This window comes from Mustelus asterias, chromosome 1, assembly GCF_964213995.1.
Source record: "Mustelus asterias chromosome 1, sMusAst1.hap1.1, whole genome shotgun sequence".
NCBI lineage: Eukaryota > Metazoa > Chordata > Chondrichthyes > Carcharhiniformes > Triakidae > Mustelus > Mustelus asterias.
Genome location: NC_135801.1, coordinates 757,459 through 783,774, shown reverse-complemented (window position 1 = coordinate 783,774; position 26,316 = coordinate 757,459). Strand labels below are relative to the sequence as shown.

Here is a 26,316-nt window from a genome sequence, read left to right as displayed (position 1 = left end):
TACTACTTGTAGTATTTCTAACTTGTTCCATGGTCCTTGTTCTTGTCAAACTATGACCTCCACTCACTCTCCTCTCACTTTCTGGACTACTGTGACACAAACTCTCCCGCATGCAGAGTCCCTTTTGCAAGTCCATGATCTTCTTCGAGGGACATGGCCACTTTCTGGTCTACTTTCAGAAGACGTACTACATTTTCTGATCTTCCATATCTTAACCTCATTTTGTCAATCCATTGGTTTTACCTCCTCTCCTTCATCCTGCACATTCAGCCAATGTTTGTGTTTTGCAGTGGCTTTTCCTGCTCTCCCCATAATAGTGGCATTCCTCCACATACTGGCCTTGACTGGAATATGTTTTTTCTCATTCCTACTTTCAGATGAATAGCCTTATCCAATGCTTCAAGGTTAATTTGCCCATATTCAGTCATCCCTCTATCTGCCATAATCCGTTCCTTGTAACCATCTAACATTCATGTTTTCTATGTCCTATTCAGAATCTATGCCAATTAGTCTCGAGGAATGTACCCCAACAGTTTGATTACCATGTTTGTTTGCATCATTACCCTTAACGTTATCAGGCCCTTTCCATTCTTTCAGCCTTCTCTTTTGTAATATACCATGTCTCTTGATTAAACTGTATTCCCAATGGCCTTATGTAGTGCCATAAGGCTTGCTGAATTTTCTCCTAAGCCTCAGCTTTAATGAAAGTTTTCCTGTTTGCATGCAAGGCATTCACATGGCAGAAAAAGCACAACTAATGGCAGTTCCTTCAAGAGCAGTGGGAGCCTCCGATAGCACCGAAGGCAACTTTGCATTCCTTCCATATGCCAACTAGTATGGACTGTACCACCCAAACATTTGCAAGAATCTTTTGCGTGTACTGCCCTTGCCAGTGCCATTTGCAACTCGCACTCTGGTTGTTCGGCTAGTATTTTATGCAATATGTAATCAATTATTTCATTCTCTCACTTAAACCATTGCTGAATGGGCTCGAGGCCACAGTATGCAAAGCTATGATATTCAAACTTTCATACTTGTCCCAAAACTCATCATTTGCAAACTCTCCTCCATTATCTGTCAGGAATTTTGTTGGGTGTTCCTAATCCAGTGCCTACCCATTTCTTCATGACCTTGTTGACAAGAGTCTATTTGCCCTTACCATGTATTACTGTAGATAGTTAATCCGATGTAATTCAGCCTATGAAGTGTGGCAAAGAAAATCCCCGATCCTAGTCCCATACTTTTAAATCCATTCACAGTGGCAGACTCACAACAGAACATGGAGGTGGCATTCGATATTTAACACAAATATCACACTGAACTGTAACTTGCTCAACGTGTTCTCAATCAACCACTCCAGCATCTGATCTCACAGCTTTGAATTTATATGACACCAAATGTGCAAATTATCTATGCAACTTCCAGATAATCTTTTTCTTGTCCACCAAATGTCTCTCCTCAGAAATTAACAACACTGCTTAAACTCTTCAAGAAATATTTGGCTTCCTCAGTGGCAGATAACTGTAGTTCCACAGTTTTCCCAAACACAATGGCTTTGTCATTTATCATGCATAGCTTCATCTATGCTTTTTCATTGAAGATCTGATTTGATTTATTGTTGTCACATGTATTAGTATACAGTGAAAAGTATTGTTTCTTACGTGCTATACGGATAAAGCATACCATTCATAGAGAAGGAAAGGAGAGGTTGCAGAATGCAGTGTTGCAGTCATAGCTAGGGTGTGGAGAAAGATCAACTTAATGCGAGGTAGATCCATTCAAAAGTCTGATGGCAGCAGGGAAGAAGCTGTTCTTGAGTTGGTTGGTAGGTGACCTCAGACTTTTATATCTTTTTCTCAATGGAAGGCAGCGGAAGAGAGTATGTCCGGGGTGCATGGGATCCTTGATTATGCTGGCTGCTTTTCTGGGGCAGCGGGAAGTGTAGACAGAGTCAACAGATGGGAGGCTGGTTTGAGTGATGGACTGGGCTTCATTCATGACCCTTTGTAGTTCCTTGCAATCTTGGACAGAGCAGGAGCCATACTAAGCTGTGGTACAACCAGAAAGAATGCTTTCTATGGTGCATCTGTAGAATTTGGAGAGAGTCGTAGCGGACATGCTCAATTTCCTTAGTCTCCTGAGAAAGTAGAGGCGTTGGTGGGCTTTCTTACTATAGTGTCGGCATGGCGGGACCAGGACAGGTTGTTAATGATCTGGTCACCTAAAAACTTGAAGCTTTTGACCATTTCCACTTTCTCCCCATTGATACACAGGGGCATGCCCTCCACTACGCTTCCTGAAGTCGATGACCATCTCCTTCATTTTGTTGACATTGAGGGAGAGATTGTCTTCGCACCAATTCACTAGATTCTCTATCTCTTTCCTGTACTCTGTCTCGTCATTGTTTGAGATCATTGTTTGACAACAGTGGTGTCATCAGCAAACTTGAAAATAGAGTTGGTGGGGAATTTGCCATACAGTCAAAGGTGTGTAAGGAGTATAGTAAGGGGCTGAAGACACAGCCTTGCAGAGCACCGGTGTTGAGGGTGATCGTGGAGGAGGTGTTTTGGAACACTGCGTCCAGTTCTGGTCGCCGCACTACCAGAAGGACGTGAAGGCATTAGAGAGAGAGTGCAGAGAAGGTTTACCAGGATGTTGCCTGGTATGGAGGGTCTTAGCTATGAGGAGAGATTGGGTAAACTGGGGTTGTTCTCCCTGGAAAGACGGAGAATGAGGGGAGATCTAATAAAGGTGTACAAGATTATGAAGGGGATAGATAGGGTGAACGGTGGGAAGCTTTTTCCCAGATCAGAAGTGACGATCACGAGGGGTCACGGGCTCAAGGTGAGAGGGGCGAAGTATAACTCAGATATTAGAGGGATTTTTTTACACAGAGGGTGGTGGGGGCCTGGAATGCGCTGCCAAGTAGGGTGGTGGAGGCAGGCACGCTGACATCGTTTAAGACTTACCTGGATAGTCACATGAGCAGCCTGGGAATGGAGGGATACAAACGATTGGTCTAGTTGGACCAAGGAGCGGCACAGGCTTGGAGGGCCGAAGGGCCTGTTTCCTATGCTGTACTGTTCTTTGTTATCGCCTATCCTTACTGACTGCGGTCTGTGGGTCAGGAAGTCTAGGATCCAGCTGCAGAGGGAGGAGCCGAGCCCCAGCCCACAAAGTTTGGAGATGAGTCTCATAGGAATAATGGTGTTAAAGGCTGAGCTGTAATCTATGAATAGGAGTCTGACATTCGTGTCTTTGTTATCTAAGTATTTCAGGGTTGAGTGTACGGCCAGGGAGACGGCATCTGTTATGGACCTGTTGCGGCGATAGGTGAACTATAGTAGATCCAAGCAGTTTGATAGGTAGGAATTGATTCGTGCCATGACTAAGCTTTCGAAACACTTCATAATGATGAATGTCAGAGCCACCGGACGATAGTCATTAAGGCACGCTGCCTGGCTTTTCTTTGGTACCAGGATGATGGTCATCTTCTTGAAGCAAGTAGGGGCTTCAGATTGGTATAAAGAAAGGTTGACGATGTCTGCGAATACCCCCGCCAACTGGGGGTACTCGCAGACCTGCATCTGCGCAGGATCTGAGTGCTCGTCCAGGTATCCCATCCGGGCCAGTTGCTTTCCGTGGGTTGACTTTTGAGAAGGCTGCTCTGATGTTGACCTCGGTGACCTTGGAATCAGATTCGTCCAAGGCTTCCGGGATGGAGGGCGTGCTCTCGCTGACCTCTTGCTCAAAACAGGTGTGGAATGTGTAGAGCTCATCAAGGAGGGATTCATTGGAGCAGATGGTTTTACCTGACTTCATCTTGTCGCCTGTTATGTCTTGCAGACCTTACCACGGTCTGCGGGAGTACGTGTGGCTAGCCTGGGATTCTCGCTTGGTCCAGTACTGTCTTTTGACATCTTTGATGGATCTCCATAGATCATATCTGGCTTTCATGTATAGGTTAGGGTCGCCTGACTTGAACGCCTCAAACCTGCATTTCAGCAAGCAGTGGATATCCCTGTTCATCCATGGTTTCCCATTGGGAAACACATGGATTTGCTTCTTTGGCACACAATCTTCTACACACTTACTAATGAAGTACTCGTTCAGGCTGGTCAGAGTATTTAAATACTGGCCAAGATCTCGCAACAGAGATCTCTCACACAGAGACCACATTAATACTGATGAAGACACTGATCCCAGCTGTCCCCAAACCTAAAGCAGGTAGAGCTTCCATCTTCCTTAACCTTCCGCCAATCTGCCTCATCAAGAAACTCCAGGTAGCAATTAAGCCAGTCCAACCCACACACTGTGGAAGTGCAATTGCTACCCAAGAGTGCACAATTGAACAAATCAGTTGCCAAAACACTCACCACCGGATTCAGTGACCAACACAATTTCTTCATGGCACTCACTGTCATGCTTCACTTGCAATTTCAAAAACACAATTCTTTTGTTGCAGACAATTCATTGTGTAATATTCAGAATCACACAGATAACACCAATTTACCATGTCACGTTCATTTCTCGGATTCAAGTGCCTTTGTCACTGTCCCAGACCCTCTTTTTATCTCAACTCTCAAACTGGCTAAAAGTGCAACCATCTTCAAATCACGTATCAGCGACCCCATCGTTGTATTGAAATTGGTGTCTAATATTTTGGCAATCTCAAAATTTAGTGGCCATAGAATCCTCCATCTTTTCCTTCACTGCAGAGTTGCCTGCATTTGCTAGGAAAGTAACTGCAAATGACAGTTTTGCCAGGAACATTTTTTTTAGTGGCAGCCATTTGATCTAGAGAGCGTCTTTCCCATAAAATGGAACACCCATCAAAGAACAAAGAACAAAAGAACAAAGAAAATTATAGCACAAGAACAGGCCCTTCGGCCCTCCAAGCCTGCATCGACCATGCTGCCTGACTGAACTAAAACCCCCTACCCTTCCGGGGACCATATCCCTCTATTCCCATTTATGTGTCAAGACGCCCCTTAAAAGTCACTATCGTTTCTGCTTCCACTCCTTCCCCCGGCAGTGAGTTCCAGGCACCCACCACCCTCTGTGTAAAAAACTTGCCTCGTACATCGCCTTTAAACCTTGCCCCTCGCACCTTAAACCTATGCCCCTAGTAATCGACTCTTCCACCCTGGGAAAAAGCTTCTGACTATCCACTCTGTCCATGCCCCTCATAATCTTGTAGACTCCTATCAGGTCGCCCCTCAACCTCCGTCATTCCAGTGAGAACAAACCAAGTTTCTCCAACCTCTCCTCATAGCTAATGCCCTCCATACCAGGCAACATCCTGGTAAATCTTTTCTGTACCCTCTCCAAGGCCTCCACATCCTTCTGGTAGTGTGGCAACCAGAATTGAACACTATATTCCAAGTGCGGCCTAACTAAGGTTCTATAAAGCTGTAACATGACTTGCCAATTTTTAAACTCAATGCCCAGTCTGATGAAGACAAGCATGCCGTATGCCTTCTTGACTACCTTCTCCACCTGCTTGCCACTTTCAGTGACCTGTGTACTGTACACCAAGATCCCTCTACCTATCAATACATTTACTGTATATTTCCTATCTGCATTAGATCTTCCAAAATGCATTACCTCACATTTGTCCGGACTCCATCTGCCATCTCTCTGGCCCAGTCTCCAACTGATCTACATCCTGCTGTATCCTCTGATGGTCCTCATCGCTATCCGCAAATCCACCAACCTTTGTGTCATCCGCAAACTTACGAATCAAACCAGTTACATTTTCCTCTAAAAGATTGAGTTTGTGTCTTTATATGCTCTGTTTGTGAACAGAATCCCCACTCACCTGAAGAAGGGGCTTGCAGCTCCGAAAGCTTGTGTGGCTTTTGCTACCAAATAAACCTGTTGGACTTTAACCTGGTGTTGTTAAACTTCTTACTGTGACCTCCCCTGCAGCCAGTGAGGATATAAAGATTTCTCTCAAAGCCCAGCAATTTCCTCCCTTGCCTGGGTGGTGGGGGCCTGGAATGCGCTGCCAGGCAAGGTGGTGGAGGCGGACACACTGGGAACGTTTAAGACTTATCTAGACAGCCATATGAACGGAGTGGGAATGGAGGGATACAAAAGAATAGTCTAGTTTGGACCAGGGAGCGACGCGGGCTTGGAGGGCCGAAGGGCCTGTTCCTGTGCTGTATTGTTCTTTGTTCTTGTTCTCAGCATTCTGGGTATATCCCATCAGGCCTGGGGCCTTGTCTACCTTAACGTTTCTCAAGACCCCCAATACTTCCTCCTTTTTGATCTCAACATGACTCAAACTATCTACACACCCTTCCCTAGACTCACCATCTACCAAGTCCTTCTCTTTGGTGAATACTGACACAAAGTACTCATTTAATATCTCGCCCATTTCCTCTGGCTCCACACATAGATTCCCTCCCCTGTCCTTGAGTGGCCAACCCTCTCCCTGACTACCCTCTTGCTCTTTATATATAGAAACATAGAAAAACTGCAGCACAAAACAGGCCCTTTGGCCCACAAGTTGTGCCGAACACATCCCTACCTTCTAGACCTACCTATAACCCTCCATCCTATTAAGCTTTTAATATGTATAAAAAGCCTTGGGATTTTCCTTAATCCTGCTGGCCAATGATTTTTTGTGACCCTTTTTAGCCCTCCTTACTCCTTGCTTACGTTTCTTTCTACTTTCCTTGTATTCCACACTTGCTTTGTGTGTTCCCAGCCTCCTAACCTTGACAAATGCTTCCTTTTTCTCTTTGACTAGGCTCACAATATCCCTCGTCATCCAAGGTTCCCAAAACTTGTCATACTTATCCTTCATCCTTACAGGAATGTGCCGGTCCCGAATCCCTATCAATTTGCACTTGAAAGCGTCCGATATGCCAGATGTGGATTTGTCCTCAAATATCTGCTCCCAATCTACATTCTTCAGTTCCTGCCTAATGTTGTTGTAATTAGCCTTCACCCTCCCCTATTGAAACGTCGACCACCTGGCCGGATTAATTCCCCAATACCAGGTCCAGTATGGCCCCTTTCCTAGTTGGACTACCTACATACTGTTTCAAGAAGTCTTCCTGAATGCTTCTTACAAACTCTGCCCCATCCACGCCCCTAACACTAAGTGAGTCCCAGTCAATATAGGGGAAGTTTAAATCTCCCACCACAACAACCCTGTTACTTTTACACCTTGCCAAAATCTGCTTACATATCTGTTCCTCTATCTCCCGCTGGCAGTTGGGTGGCCTAAAGTAAGCCCCCAACATTGTGACTACACCTTCCCTATTCCTGAGCTCTACCCATATTGCCTCGTTGTTTGAGCCCTCCGAGGTGTCCTCCCGCAGTACAGCTGTGATATTCTCCTTAACCAGCAATGCAACTCCCCCACCCCTTTAACATCCCCCTCTATCCCATCTGAAAAATCTGTATCCTGGAACGTTAAGCTGCCAATCCTGTCCTTCCCTTAACCAAGTTTCTGTATTAGCAACAACATCATAGTTCCAAGTACTAATCCAAGCTCTAAGTTCATCTGCCTTACCTGTTACACTTCTCGCATTGAAACAAATGCACTTCAGTCCACCAGATCCTCTTTGATTAGCAACCACACCCTACCTGCTCTTTCTCTGAGTCTTAATGACCCTTCTCTCTGGTTCCCCTTCAGTTAATTCGCCTTTGCTTTGGTTCCCACCCCGCTGCCAAACTAGTTTAAATCCTCCCGTGTGACACTAGCAAATCTCCTGGCCAGAATATCTATGTTCTTCCAGTTTAGATGCAACCCATGCTTCTTGTATAGGTCCCACCTGCCCCGGAAGAGATCCCAATGGTCCAGGTATCTGAAACCCTCCCTCCTACACCAGCTGTTTAGCCACGTGTTGAGCTGTGTATCTTCCTATTTCTAGCCTCACTGGCAATTGACACAGGGAGTAATCCTGATATTACAACCCTAGAGGTCCTTCTTTTTAATTTTCTACCTAACTCCCTAAACTGCTGCTGCAGGACCTCATCACTCTTCCTGCCTATGTCGTTAGTACCAATATGTACCACAACCTCGGGCTGGTCACCCTCTCCCTTCAGAATGCTTTCTGCCCGTTCAGAGACATCCTGGACCCTGGCACCAGGGAGGCAACATACCATCCTGGAGTCTCTTTCACATCCACAGAAGCACCTATCTACACCCCTAACTATAGAGTCTCCTATAACTATTGCTCTAGTGCTCTTTGTCCGTCCCTGTTTAACAACAGAGCCAGCCATGGTGCCGCTGCTCTGGCTGCGGCTGCTGTTATCCCCTGATAATTCATACCCCTCAACGGTATCCAAAACGGTATACTTGTTAGAGGGGGAAGACCACAGGGGATTCCTGTGCTGACTGCATGCTCCTTCACGCAGTCACCCATCTATCTGCCTGCACCTTGGGTGTGACCACGTCTCTAAAGCTCCTACCTATGACGCTTTCCGCCACCTTCATGCTCCTAAGTGCATCCAACTGCTGCTCCAACCTATCCATGCGATCTGTAAGGAGCTGTAATTGGGTGCACTTCCTGCAGATGTAGTTGTCCGAGACGCTGGAAGTGTCACAGATCTCCCACATCTCACAAGTGCAGCACTTAACCCCACTGACCGACATTTCTCGCACCAATTAAATTATTTAAGAAAATTTATAAAACTCTTACCTTCACTTTTACCTTCTCACAGTGACCTTTTTTTTTGGTTAGAGGAGGAGAGAGGGAGGGAAACACTAATGTTTCCCTCCCTCGTCAACACCAAAAGTCTATTTATATGAGAAATGTGTGCACAATCCAACAACTCGAATGCCAATACAGACACTAGGATTTTAAGATTAAACTTTTCAGTCTCTTACACCACTTATCAAAGTCCATAACGTAACATAATAACAATCCATTCCATGACTGATCATCTGTTTTCTTAAATCTATCAAAGATTGACCATGTCTCGTATACTTCCAACAACTCATCGTTTTATAAAAGCTTATCCAAAAAGCGTAATGGAAGGGTTAATCCTTCTTCAGTATCCAGATCATCCACATCCAGTTCCAAAAATGTTTTACTGCTAATTGTGATTTTTTTTCTGGCGATGATAAAATCAAAGCCATACCTTCTTCTGGGAAAATGAGGTAACTTGTGTCCACATTTTCACCTTATTTTTCCATTGCTGACTCTGAAAAAAACTAGAGAATTTACATTGTCCTTCTGCCAGCCTGTACCTAAGCTAGCCAAGAGTAGTATGCTTCCTTTCTCTCAGAGAATAGGGACAAGAAACTTCTTATTTAACAATACCAGAGCTTAATGTTTATCCTCTGCTACCATGTTAAATTCAATAGCCATACGATGAGCAAAAATGAGTTTGAAACCAAGCCTGTACCTCAAGACAGGTTTATTCTGAAGACTGAAGACTTCCCCACATCTCAGTTTTCCAGCTGTCCCCGCGTATACTAACAGAAAAAAAATCAATGAATTAAACAAAAGTCAACAAATGAGATGGGATGACAGCCTCTGATGAGGCACTGCAACTAAAACCAAAATGTCAAGGAAACTTAACTAACTAAACCAAAATATCATTTCCAGGGGTGAATCCTCCCCATACTACCTAGACTATTTTAGTACCTATCCCCATTTATATGTGTACCAATAGCCATCACCTGTTTAATAATGCAAGTGCCTTAAAAATGTAATTGCTATTTAACAAGTGGTTGCCACTCGACTTTAATAATGTAATTAATAAGACATTGGCATGCTTAAATGCTTCTGGAGCCAGGAAGTAAATTCTCAGAGTCTTGTCCTAAATTACCTATGGGTTTTATTTGTCACTTTCTGGAGAATGGATGACTCCAGGGGGTTGGAGTTTCAATGGTAAATCTAGGCATGCAACAGGCTGGATAGACCAGTTGGTATTTTTCTGCCCTTTTTCAACTTCTAATTTTCAAGCAAGGGGAAGTAATTCCTTTGATTTACTGAATGAGTACCATACAGTGGGAAAAAGGTATATTTTGATGCAAAACAGCATTTTCAGAGAAGTGAAGCCAGAACAGTAAACAGCTATAAAGCAACATTTCATTAAATTAAACTCAGTACTTGATTGAAAGTAGAATTTGGATTTGGTAAAGAATGAGCTGAAATGATGTCTAATCAGCAAGTTACCTGTGTTGCTCTAACACGGAGCACTGCAGTGTAGTCATGTGATGAGGCCGGTACAGATCTGAATGTTTGAGCACTCGGGTGAAACACCTAGGCAAGAATGAGAGGCGACGTTCAGTTTGCATCATTATATTCTAGTTATATCATAACTACTGAAAGTTCACAACTTTCTGTCTGTATTCTAAGCAAAGATTCTAATGGTGTTGATCTCAGGCAGGCAAATAGCTAAACCTATATTTTCACTAATGACAGAACAGAAGATTGAGAGACAAAGTAATACAGTCTGATAATCCAACTATATAAACTGACTGATGAATTGGACAGATTAAATTTAATACAGAGAAGAGTGAAGTGAAACATCTTGATAGGAAGAATGAGGAGAGCAATATAAACTAAATAGTACAATTTTAAAATTGGTGCAGGAACCTAAAAGACTGGGGTGCATGAGCACAAACCTTTGAAAGTGGCAGGACAAGTTGAGAATGTTGTTAATAAAGCACAGTAAGAAGTCTCACAACACCAGGTTAAATTCCAACAGGTTTATTTGGTAGAAAATACCATAAGCTTTCGGAGCGCTGCTCCTTCGTCAGATGGAGTGGAAATGTGCTCTCAAACAGTGCACAGAGACACAAAATCAAGTTACAGAACACAGATTAGAATGCGAATCCCTACAGCTAGCCAGGTCTTGAAGATACAGACAATGTGGGTGGAGGGAGCATTAAGCACAGGTTAAAGAAATGTGTATTGTCTCCAGACAGGACAGCCTGCAAGTCCAGGAGGCAAGCTGTGGGGGCTACTGATAATGTGACATAAATCCAACATCGCGGTTTAGGCCGTCCTCATGTGTGCGGAACTTGGCTATCAGTTTCTGCTCAGCGACTCTGTGCTGTCGTGTGTCGTGAAGGCCGCCTTGGAGAACGCTTACCTGAAGATCCGAGGCTGAATGCCCGTGACTGCTGAAGTGCTCCCCCACAGGAAGAGAACAGTCTAGGAAGGGGCCATCGTCATACTGAACAGAACGGATTACTGCAAAGAAGTGTACCGACAACTGAACAACGAGGAACACTACAGACAGTTACCCACAGATCCGACCAAAGAACACACCCGTCAACTCAACACTCTGATCAAAACCTTTGATCCGGACCTTTAAAGCACCCTCCGTGCTCTCATCCCACGTACTCCACGCGTTGGAGATCTCTACTGCCTCCCAAAGATACACAAGGCAAACACACCCGGCCGTCTCATCGTTCCAGGCAATGGGACCCTGTGCGAGAACCTCTCCGGCTACGTCGAGGGCATCTTGAAACCCATTGTACAAAGAACCCCCAGCTTTTGTCGTGACATTACGGACTTCCTACAGAAACTCAGCGCACATGGAGCAATTGAACCAGGAGCACTCCTCGTCACAATGGGTGTCTCGGCACTCTACACCAGCATCCCCCACGATGATGACATTGCTGCAACGGCCTCGGTACTCAATGCCGTCAACTGCCAGTTTCCAGATGCAATTTTACAACTCATCCGCTTCATTCTGGACCACAATGTCTTCACCTTCAACAACCAGTTCTTCATCCAGACACACGGAACAGCCATGGGGACCAAATTCGCACCTCAATATGCCAACATCTTCATGCACAGGTTCGAACAAGACTTCTTCACCGCACAGGACCTTCAACCGATGCTATACACTAGATACATCGATGATATTTTCTTCCTTTGGAGTCACGGTGAGCAATCACTGAAACAACTATATGATGACATCAGCAAGTTCCATCCCACCATCAGACTCACCATGGACTACTCTCCGGAATCGGTTGCATTCTTGGACACACGCATCTCCATTAAGGACGGTCACCTCAGCACCTCACTGTACCGCAAGCCCACGGATAACCTCATGATGCTCCACTTCTCCAGCTTCCACCCTAAACTCGTAAAAGAAGCCATCCCCTACGGACAAGCCCTCCGAATACACAGGATCTGCTCGGATGAGGAGGATCGCAACAGACACCTCCAGACGCTGAAAGATGCCCTCATAAGAACAGGATATGGCGCTCGACTCATCGATCAACAGTTCCGACGCGCCACAGCGAAAAACCGCACCGACCTCCGCAGAAGACAAACACGGGACACGGTGGACAGAGTACCCTTCGTCGTCCAGTACTTCCCCGGAGCGGAGAAGCTACGGCATCTCCTCCGGAGACTTCAACATGTCATTGATGAAGACGAACATCTCGCCAAGGCCATCCCCACACCCCCACTTCTTGCCTTCAAACAACCGCGCAACCTCAAACAGACCATTGTCCGCAGCAAACTACCCAGCCTTCAGGAGAACAGTGACCACGACACCACACAACCCTGCCACAGCAACCTCTGCAAGACGTGCCGGATCATCGCCACGGATGCCATCATCTCACATGAGAACATCATCTGCCAGGTACACGGTACCTACTCTTGCAACTCGGCCAACATTGTCTACCTGATACGCTGCAGGAAAGGATGTCCCGAGGCATGGTACATTGGGGAAACCATGCAGACGCTACGACAACGGATGAATGAACACTGCTCGACAATCACCAGGCAAGACTGTTCTCTTCCTGTGGGGGAGCATTCAGCCTCGGATCTTCAGGTAAGCGTTCTCCAAGGCGGCCTTCACGACACACGACAGCACAGAGTCGCTGAGCAGAAACTGATAGCCAAGTTCCGCACACATGAGGACAGCCTAAACCAGGATGTTGGATTTATGTCACATTATCAGTAACCCCCACAGCTTGCCTCCTGGACTTGCAGGCTGTCCTGTCTGGAGACAATACACATCTCTTTAACCTGTGCTTAATGCTCCCTCCACCCACATTGTCTGTATCTTTAAGACCTGGCTGGCTGTAGGGATTCGCATTCTAATCAGTATTCTGCAACTTGATTTTGTGTCTCTGTGCACTGTTTGAGAGCACATTTCCACTCCATCTGATGAAGGAGCAGTGCTCCAAAAGCTTATGGTATTTGCTACCAAATAAACCTGTTGGACTTTAACCTGGTGTTGTGAGACCTCTTACTGTGTTCACCCCAGTCCAATGCCGGCATCTCCACATCGTTAATAAAGCATACAGGAGGCTGTAATCCATAAAGACAGGCATAAAAAAGGAAGGCTGTTATGGTAAATCTTCATAACACTGGCTGGAGTTGCAATGTTCTGGCTAATTCCACACAGCAGAATTTAGAAATGGATTTCACAGTATTAGAGAGGATGCTTAAGAGATTTATCAGAATGATACCAGGTATGAAAGACCTTCATTATGCAGAGAAACCAGAGAAGTTGATTTATTCTTTTTAGAGCAGAGAAGATTAAAGGGAAATTTAATTCCCATCGACACAAGTGTCAGTAGCCATAAGACAAAGAAAATTACAGCACAGGAACAGGCCCTTTGGCCCTCCAAGCCTCCACCGACCATGCTGTCCGACTGAACCAAAACCCCCTACTCTTCCGGGAACCATATCCCTCTATTCCCATCCTATTCATGTATTTGTCCCAACGTCCCTTAAAAATCACTATCCTATCTGCTTCGACTACCTCCCCTGGCAGCGAGTTCCAGGTGCCCTCCGTGCAAAAAAGCTTGTCTCGTACATCTCTTTTAAACCTTGTCCCTCGCACCTTAAACCATCATACCCCTATGGGAATCATTCAATACTCCAATTTAAATCAGAGTCTTTGGATGGTTTCAACTCTCTTAGTAAAAAGGTTAAAGCAAATCTAACTCCTGAGTAACTATGGTACTGACCCCCCTCCCCACTACCCTTCAGCTCCAACAAACCCCAGCCCCAACTACTTTCCCGATCACATCCCCATCCTGCGATTAGCACCCTAACCATCTGAATACCCTCCTAGAAAATCACCAAGTTATACCAACCTGCCATAAAAATATGATATTAAAATCAGACAGATCATTCAGCTTTGACCTAGGTACCAAATTTGGACATGACAAAAGCTCACCTGACCCAGTAGACACTGCAAAGTCCTCCTCTGAGGAGTTGTACCCGAATTGGGTCAGGTGTTCGATAGACAAGTCAAGCAAGAGTCCATAGGACTCTTAAATCGGCCTCGCAGGTGGAGGATGCGGTCAAGAAGGCGTATGGCGTACTAGCCTTCATTAATCGAGGGATTGAGTTTAGGAGTCGGGAGATAATGCTGCAGCTTTATAGGACCCTGGTTAGACCCCACTTGGAGTACTGCGCGCAGTTCTGGTCACCTCATTACAGGAAAGATGTTGAAGCCATTGAAAGGGTGCAGAGGAGATTTACAAGGATGTTGCCTGGATTGGGGGGCATGCCTTATGAGGATAGGTTGAGGGAGCTTGGTCTCTTCTCCCTGGAGAGACGAAGGATGAGAGGTGACCTGATAGAGGTTTACAAGATGTTGAGGGGTCTGGATAGGGTGGACTCTCAGAGGCTATTTCCAAGGGCTGAAATGGTTGCTACGAGAGGACACAGGTTTAAGGTGCTGGGGGGTAGGTACAGGGGGGATGTCAGGGGTAAGTTTTTCACTCAGAGGGTGGTGGGTGAGTGGAATCGGCTGACGTCGGTGGTGGTGGAGGCAAACTCGTTGGGGTCTTTTAAGAGACTTCTGGATGAGTACATGGGATTTAATGGGATTGAGGGCTATAGATAGGCCGAGAGGTGGGGATGTGATCGGCGCAACTTGTGGGCCGAAGGGCCTGTTTGTGCTGTGACTTTCTATGTTCTATGTTCTAACACTTGAAATGTCATTCAGAATTATCCCTTTCAATCAAAGTCTCAGACTCCTCCATCACTACTCCATCAACAGAACAGGTTCAGCAGAGGTGAGGTGTTGGCACAGTGGTATATAGTAGGGACTGAGTAGTCTTGGGAGTCCTCAACATTGACTCCAGACCTCATGAAGTCTCATGACATCAAGTCAAACGCAGACAAGGAAACCTCCTGCTTTTCACCACTTACCATCTTCCTTCAGCTAATGAATCAATACTCTACCACGTGAAACACCTACTTGGAAAAACACTGAGGGTAGCAAGGGAACAGAATATACTGCGTGAAAGATTTGAATATATATCACTAAGAATAATTTGGTACCATCACTACTGTAGTTACTAAAATACCCACTGCTGCCAGACTGGCTCGGTGATTGGTGGTGAGAACACCACCATGGAGGGGAAAAAAATATTTCACCTCATCCCCATCAATCTATCTTTTGAAAGTGCACGATAACATTGGTAGGGGTTTTTGTGAAGTCTTGTCTTGGCACTGAGGCATACATGCTAAATGAGAACAGATATACCTAGGCATACCTAAAACTGAGGTGTCAACCTGGTGATGCTAACAAACAGGACTACTTGCCTGCCAAACAGCATAAACTGCAAGTGATAGACAGAGCTAAGTGATCCCACAACCAACGGATCAGATCCAAGCTCTGAAGTGCCGCCACATCCAGTCGTGAATGGTGGTGGACAATTAAACAACTCACTGGAGGAGAAGTTTCCACAAAAATCCCCATCCTCAATGATGGAGGCAGCACATCAGTGCAAAAGACAAGACTGAAGCATTCGCAACAATCTTCAGCCAGAAGGGCCAAGTGGATGATCAATTTCAGCCTCCTCCAGTGGTTCCCAGCATCTTGGATGCCAGTCTCCAGCCAATTCGATTCACTCCACATGATATGAAGAAACGGTTGGAGGCACTAGATATTGCAAAGGCAATGGGCCCTGATAACATTCTGGTAATAGTACTGAAGACTTGTGCTCCAGAACTTGTCGCTCCCCTAGCCAAGCTCCTCCAATACAGTTACAATACTGGCACCTACCGGATAATGTGGAAAATTGCCCAGGTATGTCCTGTACACAAAAGCAGGACAAATCCGGCCAATTACCTCCCAGCCTACTCTCAATCATCAGTAAAGTGATGGAAGGGGTCATCAACAGTGCTATCAAGCAGCAACTGCTCAGCAATAACCTGCTCAGTGACACCCAGTTTGGGTTTCGCCAGGGTCACTCAGCTCTTGACCTCATTATAGCCTTGGTTCAAACATGAACGAAAGAGCTGAATTCCAGAGATGAGATTCACAGCCCTTGACATCAAGGCCGCATTCGACCCCCATTGGGGTAGCACTGTGGCACACTGGTTAGCACTGATGCCTCACAGCACCAGGGACCCGGGTTCAATTCCAGCCTCGGGTCACTGTCTGTGTGGAGTTTGCACATCTTTGGAGTGTGGGAGGAAACCGGAGCACCTGGAGGAAACCCATGCAGACACGGGGAGAACGTGCAAACTCCACACAGTCACCTAAGGCCGGAATTGAACCCGGGTCCCTGGAGCTGTTAGGCAACAGAGCTAACCACTATGCCATCGTGCCACCCCAAAGGGTTAGATAGGGTAGATTCAGAATGTTCCTGATGGTGGGGGAGTCCAGAACAAGGAGTCATAATTTGAGGATAAGGGGTAAACCTTTTAGGACTGAGGTGAGGAGAAATTTCTTCACCCGGGGGGGGCAGGTGAATGTGTGAAATTCACTACCACAGAATGTAGTTGAGGCCAAAACGTTATCCGATTTCAAGAAGCAATTAGATATAGCTCTTGGGGCTAAAGGATGATGGGATATGGGGGAGGGAGGGATCAAGATATTGAATTTGATTATCAGCTATAATCATAATGAGTGGTGGAGCAAGCTCGAAGGGCCGAATGGCCTGCCCCTGCTTCTAGTTTCTATGTTTCTTCCCTCCAACACAAGGTCAAGAGTGCAAATATTCAATGACGATTGAAAAATATTCAATTTCATTCACAATTCTTCAAAGACTGAAGCAGTTTGTGTCTGCATGCAAGACCGGGACAACATTCAGGATAGGTTTAATAAGTGGCAAGGAACACTCGCACTATCAAAAGGTCAAGCAATGACCATCTCCAATAAGACAAAGTCTAATCTCTCCCCTCCCCCCACCCATCAAGCTTGCAACCCCAACTGCTCATCCCATGTCCCCACTGGGGTCACGACCCACAGTTTGATACATAAATACTGTAGCTGCAAGAATGATCAGAGGTTGGGCTTTCTGCAATGAGTGAATCAACACATCTGACTCTCCAAAACCTGCCCATCATTTGCAATGTACCAATCAGATTGATGAACAGTTGCCAGGATGAGTGCAGCTCAAACACCACTCAGGAAGCTTGACCATCCATTACAAATGAAACTTCTTGACCAGCACCTCACACTGTGGTTGCTGTGTGTGCAGTCTGAAAAATGAACTGCAACAACTTGTTAAGGCTGCTTAAGCAACACCCCACAAATGCACAACCTCTACTACACAGGACAAGGGCGGCATGTGCATGGGAATACAATCACCCCCATCCCACACACCATGCTGACTTAGAAATATTTTGCCGTTCTTTCATTAGCACTGGGTCAAAGAACTGGAACACTCTCCCTCACAGTGCTGTGGGAGTGCTTTACCACACTGACTAAAATGGCTCAAGAAGTTCTAGGATTCTAAGGTGGCTCTTTGCCACCTTCTCCAGCGCAATTAGGAATAAGTACCGCAGAAGGCAATGACAAACCACTGCTGTACTTTGCCAAACATATCCATGGACCAATCCAATGGAAGCTCACGGTTGCCAACACCGTCTTAGGGCATGGTACCTGAAAGAGGAGAAATAAATGCTGGTCCTGCCAGCAATATCCAGTCCAGGAAATGAATAAAAGGATTGGATACAAAGGCCTGAACAAATTCCAAAGCATAATACAGTGAGATTCTCTGTGTCAGGAACTCTGTTATTATGTCACACATAAATAATTATCACTCAGTCTGCTCCTGTAGAACTTTGAGCAACATTTAAAGTATTTTTAAAGTTTATTTATTAGTGTCACAAGTAGGCTAACATTAAGACCATAAGACCATAAGACATAGGAGCGGAAGTAAGGCCATTCGGCCCATCGAGTCCACTCCACCATTCAATCATGGTTGATTTCAACTCCATTTACCCGCTCTCTCCCCATAGCCCTTAATTCCTCGAGAAATCAAGAATTTATCAATTTCTGTCTTGAAGACGCTCAACGTCTCGGCCTCCACAGCCCTCTGTGGCAATGAATTCCACAGACCTACCACTCTCTGGCTGAAGAAATTTCTCCTCATCTCTGTTCTAAAGTGACTCCCTTTTATTCTAAGGCTGTGCCCCCGCGTCCTAGTCTCCCCTGCTAATGGAAACAACTTCCCTACGTCCATCCTATCTAAGCCGTTCATTATCTTGTAAGTTTCTATTAGATCTCCCCTCAACCTCCTAAACTCCAATGAATATAATCCCACGATCCTCAGACGTTCATCGTATGTCAGGCCTACCATTCCTGGGATCATCCGTGTGAATCTCCGCTGGACCCGCTCCAGTGCCAGTATGTCCTTCCTGAGGTGTGGGGCCCAAAATTGCTCACAGTACTCCAAATGGGGCCTAACCAGTGCTTTATAAAGCCTCAGAAGTACATCCCTGCTTTTGTATTCCAAGCCTCTTGAGATAAATGACAACATTACATTTGCTTTCTTCATTACGGACTCAACCTGCAAGTTTACCTTTAGAGAATCCTGGACTAGGACTCCCAATTCCCTTTGCACTTTAGCATTATGAATTTTGTCACCGTTTAGAAAATAGTCCATGCCTCTATTCTTTTTTCCAAAGTGCAAGACCTCGCACTTGCCCACGTTGAATTTCATCAGCCACTTCTTGGACCACTCTCCTAAACTGTCTAAATCTTTCTGCAGCCTCCCCACCTCCTCAATACTACCTGCCCCTCCACCTATCTTTGTATCATCGGCAAACTTGGCCAGAATGCCCCCAGTCCCGTCATCTAGATCGTTAATATATAAAGAGAACAGCTGTGGCCCCAACACTGAACCCTGCGGGACACCACTTGTCACCGGTTGCCATTTTGAGAAAGAACCTTTTATCCCAACTCTCTGCCTTCTGTCTGACAGCCAATCGTCAATCCATGTTAGTACCTTGCCTCGAATACCATGGGCCCTTATTTTACTCAGCAGTCTCCCATGAGGCACCTTGTCAAAGGCCTTTTGGAAGTCAAGATAGATAACATCCATTGGCTCTCCTTGGTCTAACCTATTTGTTATCTCTTCAAAGAACTCTAACAGGTTTGTCAGGCACGACCTCCCCTTACTAAATCCATGCTGACTTGTCCTAATCCGACCCTGCACTTCCAAGAATTTAGAAATCTCATCCTTAACGATGGATTCTAGAATTTTGCCAACAACTGAGGTTAGGCTAATTGGCCTATAATTTTCCATCTTTTTTCTTGTTCCCTTCTTGAACAGTGGGGTTACAACAGCGATTTTCCAATCCTCTGGGACTTTCCCTGACTCCAGTGACTTTTGAAAGATCATAACTAACGCCTCCACTATTTCTTCAGCTATCTCCTTTAGAACTCTAGGATGTAGCCCATCTGGGCCCGGAGATTTATCAATTTTCAGACCTTTTAGTTTCTCTAGCACTTTCTCCTTTGTGATGGCAACCACATTCAACTCTGCCCCCTGACTTTCCTGAATTGTTGGGATATTACTCATGTCTTCTACTGTGAAGACTGACGCAAAGTACTTATTAAGTTCCTCAGCTATTTCCTTGTCTCCCATCACTAGATTACCAGCGTCATTTTGGAGCGGCCCAATGTCTACTTTTGCCTCCCGTTTGTTTTTAATGTATTTAAAGAAACTTTTACTATCATTCCTAATGTTACTGGCTCGCCTACCTTCATATTTGATCCTCTCCTTCCTTATTTCTCTCTTTGTTATCCTCTGTTTGTTTTTATAGCCTTCCCAATCTTCTGACTTCCCACTACTCTTTGCCACATTATAGGCTCTCTCTTTTGCCTTGATGCATTCCCTGACTTCCTTTGTCAGCCATGGCTGCCTAATCCCCCCTCTGATAACCTTTCTTTTGTTTGGGATGAACCTCTGCACTGTGTCCTCAATTACTCCCAGAAACTCCTGCTATTGCTGTTCTACTGTCTTTCCCACTAGGCTCTGCTTCCAGTCGATTTTTGTCAGTTCCTCCCTCATGCGCCTGTAATTACCTTTATTTAACTGTAGAACCTTCACATCTGATTCTGCCTTCCTTCTTTCAAATTGCAGACTGAATTCTACCATATTATGATCACTGCTTCCTAAGTGTTCCCTTACTTTAAGATCTTTTATCACGTCTGGCTCATTACATAACACTAAGTCCAGAATAGCCTGTTCCCTCGTGGGCTCCATCACAAGCTGTTCCAAAAAGCCATCCTGTAAACATTCAATGAATTCCCTTTCTTTGGGTCCACTGGCAACATTATTTACCCAGTCCACCTGCATATTGAAATCCCCCATGATCACTGTGACCTTGCCTTTCTGACATGCCCTTCCTATTTCGTGGTGCATTTTGTGCCCCTGGTCCTGACCACTGTCAGGAGGCCTGTACATAACTCCCATTATGGTTTTTTTGCCTTTGTCGTTCCTCAACTCTACCCACACAGACTCCACATCGTCTGACCCTATGTCGTTTAGTGCTATTGATTTAATTTCATTTCTAATTAACAAGGCAACCCAATTAACACTGCAATGAAGTTACTGTGAAAATCTCCTAGTTGCCACACTTTGGCGCCTGTTCGGGTACACTGAGGGAGAATTTTAGCATAGCCAATACTATACGGGCAATTCAACCAAAACACCTGTGATTGGCCAGTAAGTTAGAACCATATCATCTGTACATTGCACAAACAGGCCATTTAGCCCACTGAGTCTCCACCGACCCTCCAAAAGAACATCTCACCCTCCCCTCCATCCTATCCCGTAAACCCATGCATTTATCATGGCTAATCCACCTAATTTACCCATCTTGGGACACTAAGGTGCAATTTAGCATGGCCAATCCACCCAACCTGCACAGCTTTGGAGTGTAGAAGGAAACCCACGCACCTGGAGGAAATCCACGCAGACACTGGGAGAGCGTGCAAGCTCCACTCGGACAGTCATCCAAGGTCAGAATCGAACCCGCATCCCTCGTGCTGTGAGGCAGCAGTGCTAACCACTGTGCCACCATACCTTTCGTTGATAGAACAATGGAGCACACCCAGATCTAGGCTAGTGGATCTAAGAAATTATCACAAAATTTACTCAGACTCTGGATTTACTAGCTGCGATGTGGAGATGCTGGCGTTGGACTGGGGTAAGCACAGTAAGAAGTCTCACAACACCAGGTTAAAGTCCAACAGGTTTATTTGGTAGCACAAGCCATAAGCTTTCGGAGCACTGCTCCTTCGTCAGATGACTACTGGCCAGATGAGGCATTTATTGAACATTTTGCATCTGTCTTCACCAAGGAAAATTATGCTATCCAGGTCATGGTGAAAAAAGTGGTAATAAATACACAAGGAGGATTTAAATTTGGCAACAAGGAGGAATTAGATAGACTGTCTGTAGTTAAAGTGATAAACACCAAGACCAAATGAGATGCATCTAAGGATGCTGAGGGAAGTGAGAGTGGAAGTTGCAGAGGCATTGCCCAAAAGTTACCAGTTGTCCTTAACAGGGTGCAGAGGCCAGTCAGTTTAGCTTTGGTGGTAGGGAGACTTCTTTAAAATAATTCATTTATAAAATAATAATTTAAAATAAAATAATTAAAACAATAATTCAGTACAAAATTGTCACTTGAATTGTCACTTGGACAAATTTGGGTTAATTAAGGAAAACCAGCATAAATTTGTTTGGGAAAATCATCTTTAACTAACTTGCTGGAGTTTTTTGAAGAGGTAACAGAGAGGGTTGAAGAGGACGTTGGTGTACATAGACTAGGCACTCTACAAGCAAGAGTACAGCTTATGAAAGCAATGAAAAGAGCAACACAAAAGGAATTATTTTAAATGCAGTGATGTGTTCTAATTTGGACACTGTCAAATAGCAGGTATAACTTAATAGGTCGCCCTCTTCTACTAAAAACACTATGAAATTCTCAACCAATACATAGATAGAGAAGCTTAAAATTTATAAGGACAGTGTATTCTATTATGAATGCAATAAACCACTCAGCTCTGCAATAAAGATCAAGTTTGTCACAGAACAGCACAGCACAATCTAAATCAGTATTCTGAGAATGAGAAGCCATCCCAACAAGCACAACTAACGTTAATAACCTACAGGATACCGCTACCCTTGAGTAATAAAAGTATCAGCCTTCTCAGTCCATCTTGGTTTATATCAGTAACAAATCACCTTGAAAAGAATTTAGAACATGGAGTGCCGTCTTGCACCATCTCGATAATCAAGATGTTGCATTCAGAGCAAAAAATGGATACGGTGTAAATCACGAGGAGTGCCTCAAATTCCCTCTTGACGCAACGAAAACTGGAACAAATTCACAATCTCTTAATACATCTTAAATCATTAAAAAACCGACAATGAATAACCAGAGATCACCAAACAATCAATCCCTAAAAACGTTAGCAATGATGTACAATAACTGCAAGCAGATGCAATATAATTCAAAATTACGAATTACACCATGTTAATACCATCTGAACTGTCTTGTTAGTTTTTTCAATGCTGGAAAGGGGAAACTCAGGACACGTTATTAAGTAGGTGTCTGTAATGTCCACTGAACGGCCGGTTCATAATGCAGAGCGACACCAACTGCGGGGGTTTAATTCTGTATCAGCTGAGGTTATTCATGAAGGCCCCGCCTTCTCAATCTTGACCCTCACCAGAGATGTGGTGATCCTCAGGTTAAATCACCACCAGTCAGCTCTCCCCCTCAAAGGGGAAAGAAGCCTATGGCCATCTGGGATTATGGCAACTTTACCTTTACGCGACAGGAGCTTTATATCTTTTGAAAGCAGTAACAATCTACAGGATACTCAAGCATGGTAACAATTGCAATGCAAATGCAACATTAAGTATACACTGGTTCTGGTGAAACCAAAAATACCTGTCTTCTTGAATAGGCCATCAGCTTTTGAACTGTTTCGATACTGAAGTTCAGTTTTTATCAAATAGACATTTGTAAATAAGGCAAGACTAAGTCCAGCAAAAAGTTACACCAATCAGTTTGGCTATCCAGCTCTCAATCCAGGAAATGAGAAACACATCAAATATATTGTTTGAACAAAAGAAGCCCAGAGTTGTAGCTTAATGTTCTGACACTGAAGTAGGCTTTTATTTCAATCAACAAAATTTATATTAAGATAGGGCTTAGTAGATGTATTCAAGAGGCGGCTGGATATAGCACTTGGGGCGAATGGGATCAAAGGTTATGAGGAGAAAGCAGGATTAGACTATTGAGTTTGATGATCAGCCATAATCTTAATAAATGGCAGAGCAGGTTCGAAGGGTCAAATGGCCTCCTTCTGCTCCTATCTTCCCTGTTTCTATGTTTCCAGATCTCACCAGTGGCAAAAGTTTCACGCCAAAAGACAAAACCTCAAATCCAATTTGTTGAGTTCATAAAAGAAATATCAGTATTTTGCTTCAGGAATGCTGACTTTAAATTGAAAAGGGGAATAAAAACATTGCAAAAAAGTGATCAAATTTCCCTTTGGAGAATGCAATCAAAAATACTGTCTTAAAATGACTTCTAGAACTAAATCACAATGAACTTTGGCAAACTTGTTCCAGAATGATTGGCGTTTTTCACTCAATCCACTGGAATAAACATTCACAAAAGCAGAAGCAAAGCAAATTTGGTGGCACGGTGGCACAGTGGTTAGTGCTGCTGCCTCACAGCACCAGGGGCCGGGTTCAATTCCAGCCTCCAGTCACTGTCTGTGCGGAGTCTGCACATTCTCCCGTGTCTGCGTAGGTTTCCTCCCACAGTCCAAAGATGCGCAGGTTAGGTTGATTGGCAATGCTAAATTGACCTTAATGTCAGGGGGATTAGCAGGGTAAATATGTGGGGTTGTGGGAATAGGGTCTGAGTGGGATTGTGGTCAGTGCAGAATCGATGGGCCGAATGGCCTCCTTCGACACTGTAGGGATTCTATGATTCAAATGCTCCCTAAATATTCTCTAGTCTTGGCTTTCCAAATAACTCAAGTGGGTTAGTCAGGAAAAGATTGAGACTTCGGGAGACAGAGGTTAAAACAGTGAGACTTTGGGAGAAACAGGTCAAAACAGTGAGACGTTGGAGGAGAGAGGTTAAAACAAAGAACAGAACAGCACAGGAACAGGCCCTTTGGCCCACCAAGGCTGCACAGGTCACATTGTCCTATCTAGATTTCAGTATGGCATTTGACAAAGTCCCACATGGCAGGTTGGTTAAGAAGGTTAAGGCTCATGGGATACAAGGAGAAGTGGCTAGATGGGTGGAGAACTGGCTTGGCCATAAGAGACAGAGGGTAGTGGTCAAAGGGTCTTTTTCCGGATGGAGGTCTGTGACCAGTGGTGTTCCGCAGGGCTCTGTACTGGGACCTCTGCTATTTGTGATATATATAAATGATTTGGAAGAAGGTGTAACTGGTGTAATCAGCAAGTTTGCGGATGACACGAAGATGGCTGGAATTGCAGATAGCGAAGAGCATTGTCGGGCAATACAGCAGGATATAGATAGGCTGGAAAATTGGGCGGAGAGGTGGCAGATGGAGTTTAATCCGGATAAATGCGAAGTGATGCATTTTGGAAGAAATAATGTAGGGAGGAGTTATACAATAAATGGCAGAGTCATCAGGAGTATAGAAACACAGAGGGACCTAGGTGTGCAAGTCCACAAATCCTTGAAGGTGGCAACACAGGTGGAGAAGGTGGTGAAGAAGGCATATGGTATGCTTGCCTTTATAGGACGGGGTATAGAGTATAAAAGCTGGAGTCTGATGTTGCAGCTGTATAGAACGCTGGTTAGGCCACATTTGGAGTACTGCGTCCAGTTCTGGTCGCCGCACTACCAGAAGGACGTGGAGGCATTGGAGAGAGTGCAGAGAAGGTTTACCAGGATGTTGCCTGGTATGGAGGGTCTTAGCTATGAGGAGAGATTGGGTAGACTGGGGTTGTTCTCCTTGGAAAGATGGAGAATGAGGGGAGATCTAATAGAGGTATACAAGATTATGAAGGGTATAGATAGGGTGAACAGTGGGAAGCTTTTTCCCAGGTCGGAGGTGACGATCACGAGGGGTCACGGGCTCAAGCTGAGAGGGACAAAGTATAACTCAGACATCAGAGGGACGTTTTTTACACAGAGGGTGGTGGGGGCCTGGAATGCGCTGCCAAGTAAGGTGGTGGAGGCAGGCACGCTGACATCGTGTAAGACTTACCTGGGTAGTCACATGAGCAGCATGGGAATGGAGGGATACAAACGATTGGTCTAGTTGGACCAAGGAGCGGCACAGGCTTGGAGGGCTAAAGGGCCTGTTTCCTGTGCTGTACGGTTCTTTGTTCTTTGTTAGACCAACCACCTGTATCCCTCTATTCCCCACCTGTTCATGTGTCTATCCAGATAAGTCTTAAATGTCACTAACATGTCTGCCTCAACCACCTCACTTGGCAGTACATTCCAGGCCACCACCACCCTCTGTGTAAAAAACGTCCCCTGCACATCTCAACTGAACCTTTCCCCCCTTACCCTGAACTTGTGCCCCCTTATAATTGTCATTTCTGCCCTGGGAAAAAGCTTCCAACTGTTCACCCTTTCTATGCCCCTCATAATTTTATGAATTTCTATCAGGTTGCCCTTCAGCCTGTCTTTCCAGGGAGAGCAATCCCAGTTTATTCAATCTCTCCTCATAGCTAATACTCTCCATAACATTTCCCGCTGCCTCGGCAAAGCAGCCAGCATAATTAAGGACCCCATTCACCCCGGACATACCCTCTTCCACCTTCTTCTGTCGGAAAAAAAATACAAAAGTCGGACGTCACGTACCAACCAACTCAAGAACAACTTCTTCCCTGCTGTCATCAGACCTTTGAATGGACCTACCTCGCATAACATTGATCTTTCTCTACACCCTAGTTATGACTGTAACACTACATTCTGCACTCTCTCGTTTCTTTCTCTATGAATGGTATGTTTTGTCTGTATAGCGCACAAGAAACAACACTTTTCACTGTATACCAATACATGTGACAATAATAAATCAAATCAAATCAAATCATCCTGGTAAACTTTTTCTGTACTCCTCCAAAGCCTGCACATCCTTCTGGTAGTGTGG

At 44.9% G+C, this 26,316-nt stretch overlaps 1 protein-coding gene across 4 annotated transcripts in view; it reads right to left on the bottom strand.

The window, feature by feature from the left end:
• The window catches only part of pcgf3 (polycomb group ring finger 3), a 165,141-nt gene that overhangs the window by 119,527 nt on the left and 19,298 nt on the right, over positions 1–26,316 (bottom strand). For 2 of the 4 annotated variants that reach the window (XM_078202053.1, XM_078202200.1), the window contains exon 2: positions 10,146–10,232. The exons of 1 other annotated variant lie outside the window; for it this stretch is intronic. In XM_078202053.1, the coding sequence (XP_078058179.1) occupies positions 10,146–10,232 (87 nt within the window). Of the gene's footprint in view, positions 1–9,369; positions 9,440–10,145; positions 10,233–26,316 lie in introns of all 4 variants that reach the window. One more of the 4 variants, XM_078202167.1, reaches the window with a different exon arrangement.